At 50.2% G+C, this 5762-nt stretch overlaps 1 protein-coding gene across 21 annotated transcripts in view; it reads right to left on the bottom strand.

Annotated features, from left to right (window-relative positions):
• Positions 1-1500: 1500 nt before the first annotated feature.
• The window catches only part of LOC103736114 (protocadherin gamma-C4), a 177030-nt gene continuing 172768 nt past the window's right edge, over positions 1501-5762 (bottom strand). For 18 of the 21 annotated variants that reach the window (XM_017798797.2, XM_017798803.2, XM_017798800.2 and 15 more), the window contains one exon: positions 3210-3506. In XM_017798797.2, the coding sequence (XP_017654286.1) occupies positions 3280-3506 (227 nt within the window). In that variant the 3' untranslated portion in view covers positions 3210-3279. Of the gene's footprint in view, positions 3507-5762 lie in introns of all 21 variants that reach the window. The other 3 variants (XM_017798788.2, XM_017798785.2, XM_017798787.2) reach the window with 2 other exon arrangements.

The raw sequence follows: 5762 nt of genomic DNA, 5'->3' as shown, positions 1-5762 counted from the left end.
AGGCTTAGCCTGGGGCAGGGATCCTGAGCCTGCTCAGCCATGTTTGTAAACCCCACAAAGAAACCTTATGGGCAGTAAGCCCGTGATGGACAGGGAGGGGCCTGGACAGGACCCACCTTAAACCTACTTGGGTAGCCTATGGAACTAGAAATAAAAATCTTTTTAAATAGCCAGGGGCCTACCAGGTCAGCTGCCTCCCTCTCCTGGCTGGAAGTGTGGAGGTGGCTACCTGCTTCCTCCCCTTCCCCCAGAGGCTACTCGGTCGTCTAAGCTTTAAGGGCCCCACATACTAATTAGGGGACAAACCACAGCTGCTCAGGGGTGCAGTTTGTCTGCTGCAGTGCCTGGAATAGAACCCAGGCACCTGGCATCTCACCCCTTCCTTTACTGGAGGGAAGAAACAAAATCCTCCCATCTCTGCAACCTCACACATCACAAGAAAGTCGCCCCCAGAATGCTTCCTTGGAAGGTTTGGTTTCCATGACAACAGACCAGGAGGTGGCAGAACCAGTCACCAGAATCCAAAGGATTCTGAAACAGCTCTACTGGCTCTTTAAATGGCCATTCCCTCCCTGACCCTCCTGAAAACCTCTGGATTTGTTTCTGTCCTGCACCTCCGCGTCATCCCTCCAGCCTGCTAAAGTTTCCGGCGGCTGCAGCAACCTTGGAATTCCCGTGCTTGGAGAGGGCAGGAGCCAGGAGGGGAGGAGGGGAGAGTTGAATGGAGAAGCTTGGGGGGCGGGGAGGGCGAGTTGGCTGCCTGGGCCTCCTCTTGTATGCCCTTTCAGTCCTCTTCACCGAGAAAGGGTTGCGCCCTCAAATTAGGCTTTGCCGTAAAGAAACCGGGAAGGCAAATTCCAGGTAGAGAAACGGAGGCCCGGGGTAGAGACGGCCTTTAGAGAATTGTGTCCCCGGCATTCCCTCCCACTCTCGCGGTGTTCCTCAAACCTCTAGGCAACTGCAGTGGAGGAGGGCTGCCGGAGGAGAACGTGCGCTCTCCTCCCCAGAAGCCCCCAGCTGGCGCAGGAGGGAGGTAACTACTGAGGAAGCGGGAGGGAACTAAAGAACTATCCCCTGCACCATTTGCCTGGCGCCAACTGGCCCCCAGTTCCCGCCCCCGCCCGAGCAGGGTCTCCTTTTCTGCCCGGAGACAGCCGGGAGCATAAATCTGCGCACTCAGTTGCTCACACATTCAAACTCCCCACCCCCACGGTACATCCTCAAGCCGGCACAGCACTGCATACAGATCCACAAGCACCATTACAATCCATCGCACAGTATTACAGAGGCACCAGGGTAGCAGAAGCATGCACAGCCATATTGGACAGTCATAGACTATACACACACACACACACACACACACGGAATTCAAAAATAGATGTAGACGCTCAGATGCAAACAACTATGGCCTCTTGATTCTGTCACCCCAGGACAAACCTTTCAGATCATCACTCCATCCACATGTCAAGAGATTCATTTCTTAAACACAAGCGGCCAGCCTTTCAGAAGAAACCTTTTTTTATTATTTTTTTCGAAGAAAAAAGCCATATAAATATTAGAGTATAAAACTTGCGTGAGATATAGGAAGGGGATGGGGTGGGAACTACGTGACTATGCGGAGAAGCTCTTATAGAGGCATCACTGCGGGGGAGGGGGTCGCCACAGCGCGTGACACAGCACAAAACACAGAACTGGCCGCCGCAGGCAGATTCAGATTCAAGGACAGATGGCTGCGGCTGCGCGCAGCCCACCCGCCCGCTGCCCACTCGCCATCACATACAAGCATACCACACTACACTATTGGCTATTCTACACCAGCCAGGGGAGGGGGCGCTACACTATTGTAAGGGCTGGGGGGAAAGGGGTCCTCCTGCAGTACCCCTGGATGAACCGGACAGCAGGGGCAGAAGCATGTGGAAGCATGAGGAAGGTCTATACACAAGGAGGCACTGGGGGACTTAAACCAGTCTCTGGCCACTAGGGGGCAACCTGGGGGTCTGGGCAGTGGCCTTCACAGAGAAGAACCGGCACCTGTAAGGTGAAGGGCAGGAGGACTGCAGGGGCTCTGTGGAAAAGCCCCATTACGGGCTGAGACTTTATGGCCATTTAGTCCCTTGCTCTAGCTCCTTGACTAAGACCCAGGGACTAAGAATGGCCTCCCTGGGCCTCCCTTCCTGCTGGAGTTCCACTGACCCTCCCACCAGGGGCACCTCTGGAGTACCCAGCACCCACAGAGACCCCTCTCTCCTCTATGGGGACTTAGTCCTAAATCCATTCAGAGCTTCCTTGGATTGAAAGGCCAGTTCAAATCCATTGGTCCTGGTACCTCAGCCCAAGCTGGCTGCCTAGGCTGAAGTGGGGTGGAGGGGTCTGGCCTGGTGTTTGTCTATGGCTGGAATTTGGGGATTGGAGCCAGCACCCTGGGGACATACAGAGCCTCTGCAAGACCCTGTTTACAGGCTAAGTTTTGTCCACTGCGTCCCCCCTCCAAATCCATATACACTCACTTCCCTCTTATCTTTCCACCCCCTACTGTCTCCACACATGCAAAGGAGTCTCTTCTTTGAGGAATAGGGAAGTCACAGCATGCAGTGGAACATCAAACAATAAGAAAACAAAAGACTGGTCCCCAGGCATTGAGAAGAGGTTTGGTAGCAAAATGCCTTCCCCAAATCCAGCAAGCATCAGTACCATGGGGATGGTGACTATGTTCCCCAAAACTTAAGCAGCGGTCTCAGGCTCTAGAGGGGGCAGGGGTGGGTGGTAAGACTGGCACCAAACCATGCTTTGGGGTACGAATGAACTGAAGGAAAGGCCAAATGGTTCTAATACTCTCCCAACTCTTCAGAACTATGAGCTGTTACCTCAACAGCCCAACTACCTTGCTCTAGAGGGATTCTGATGGAGTGGGTGGGGTGGGGAGAAGGAGGCATGGGATGGATGGTCCTGATTGAGTTGGAGGATAGAGGAGTTCATCTGTAACTAAAGGGGGTGTGACATGGTTCTTGGTGTCTACACTAACCCCACTACCCATGTGGGTACAATAACTGATTAGATGGGGGTTCCCAGCAGAACTCCCTTTGCATATTCAACCCCCTGGGGGAAGAGAGAGGAGGTATTGACTGGGCACTTGTTTCTGTTTCCCAACGGGGAGCATGGCCTTGGCCCCTACCAGTATCCTGGGGTGAGCCCTGAAATTCTGAGGCCTGGGTACAAAGAAGGACAAGCTGGGCTGGTTGGGGAGGGAAACTGCCTGTGGCTCAAGGCCTGGCCTCCCTATTACTTCTTCTCTTTCTTGCCCGACTTCTTCTTGTTGCCATTGCCACCTGCTGGAGCCTTGCCATCCCGCTTGCCAGCTGCGTTGGTCAGTGTAGCATTACTTCCGGGAATGTAGACGTTCTGGCGGTAGTCAGGCACATGCTGCAGGGTGAACTGGGGTCCATAGCGGGCACTCAAGCCCATGGTGCCAGCGCCCCCTCCCAGGGTGGAACTCCCATCAGCAGCTTCTACAGAGACAGAGGAAGAGAGTAGTCGTCAGATGGGGGCAGTAACTCCCTTACACTGCAGTTCATGAAAGCCTCTAAAGCACCTTGGACTGGGACCACTCAGAGCACTGGGAATACAATGCTCATCAAGGTAGTCTTCACCCACAAGGGAGAAGTCACGACTGACAAAACACAGGTTGGCTTCCCAGCTCTTTTTCTTAGTATGATCCTTGGCAGCAAGTTCACCAAACCTCCCTGTCTTGCCTCAGTTTTGTAAACTATAAAATGAAGGTAATAAGAGTATATACTTCTGGTTTCAGTGAAGGTTAAACAAGAGAATGCCCACTTAGTGTATAGTAGGTACTCAAAACATGCTAGCTAGCATTTCTCTTAGGGTGGAATACACCAGGCATGGTAACACATGCCTTTAACACCAGCACTCAGGAGGCATAGGAAGGCACATCCCTGTGAGATGGAGGCCAGCATGGTCTACATAGCAAGTTCCAGGCCAGCTGGGGCTAATGGGAGACCCTGTCTCAAAAAAAATAAATAAAAGGGCTGGAGACATGGCTCAGCAGTTAAGAACACTGGTTGTTCTTGCAGAAGACCGAGTTTGAATCCCAGCACCCACATGGCAGCGAACACCTGTCCATAACTCCAGTTCCAGGGGATCTTGTGGGCATTGCACGACATACGTGCACCACTAACATACATGCAGGCAATACATTCATATACATAAAAATAATAAAATATTTAAAAATAAAGGGTTTATTAAAAATAAATAAATAATAAATAAATAAAATAAGGGTGGGGTCACTGGCTTCCAAATACTTGCCTCTGACTTCCACACTATGGTTGTAAATAATGTCTCCTCTAACCAGTGCCTGGCACACAGCATAGGTCTAGTGGTTCTGTTAATATGTTTGGAGGGATGTTCTACATGTTCTTTCATTCATGTATGTGTACATACATCCATTGGTGTGGTGCTAGGAATTGAACTAAAGTCCTTTCACATGCTAGACAAGCATTCTACTGAGTTACATCTTCAGCTCTTGTTTTTTTTTTTTCTTTGTGACAAGACCTTATGTATCCCAGGCTGGCCTCAAATTCACTATGTGGAGGAGGATGGCCTTGAACTTCTGATCCTCCTGCCTGTACCTTCCAAAGGCTCAGATTTTAGGAGTATACCACCATGCTGGTTTTATGTGATATTAGTGATTGAACCTAAGGCTTGGTGCATACTAGGTGAGCACTTTACCAGTTGAGCTACAACCCCAACTTTTTTGTTTGTTTAATTCTTTGAGAATTTCATGCAATTTTTATATTCACTCCCCACTCCTTCCCTTAACTCCTCCCAGATCTCATCCTCACCTCCCATCCCGCCACCCCCTACCCTTAGCTTCATGTTCTCTAACCCATCAAACTCAATTTGTGCTGTCCATATACTCCTGGGTGTGGAGGCCCTTGGATTTTGAGGCAAAGTCTCACCCAAACTGGCCTTGAACTAAAAATCTTCCCTGCCTCTGCCTCCTGAGTACTGGAATTGCAAGTATGTGCTATTATGTTCGTCCAAAATAAGCATTTATTTTTTTTTTTCTGTTTTTTGCCCCTGGGGCTAGAGATCCAACCTAGAGCCTTGCAGATACTAGACAAGTACTTTAGCAATGAGTTGTATCTTCAGCCCTTGGTTTGTTGAGACAGGGTCTTGCTAGCTAGCTCAGGCCAGTCTTGAACTTGAATTCTTTCTGCCTCTGTCTCCTGAATGCTGAGATTATAGACACTGGCCATTAGGCCTGTCTGCATTCACTTCTTGATAGTATCTGACTGCCTGTTCTGTGCCAAGCACATGTATGGTCACTTCAACCTCAATATAACCCTCAGTCAGCCATGTGGTACAGATAAGGGAGCCAAGGCTGAGAGAAAGCCAATAACAAATTATATGTGTTATAGTGGGACGTAGGCCTAAGTGTATCCAAGAGGAGGCTATAGGTAGCTTTACCACTGCCACTAGCTTGGACCTTGTCTCTGCTCTGAGGGCAAAGGAGGTAGGCAGGGGAGGGATGCCCCATTCTCCAGGAGACTGAGATGGCAATCCCAGAAGCAGATATTTTAGGTACAATACAGATGTGGGCACAGAGTGTCTGAAGTAGGTGACTCAGAGTGCCACTAGGCCAACTTCCACCCTACAGAGGCAGAAACTGGGGCCTAATCTGCATGGTAAAAGATCTGCAGATGATCTGAATCCATGATGGAAGCTTAAGCACAGAAATGTCATCA

This window comes from Nannospalax galili, unplaced genomic scaffold (assembly GCF_000622305.1).
Source record: "Nannospalax galili isolate Female #2095 unplaced genomic scaffold, S.galili_v1.0 scaffold1077, whole genome shotgun sequence".
NCBI classification, from domain to species: domain Eukaryota; kingdom Metazoa; phylum Chordata; class Mammalia; order Rodentia; family Spalacidae; genus Nannospalax; species Nannospalax galili.
This window is presented reverse-complemented; position numbering and strand designations above follow the sequence as displayed.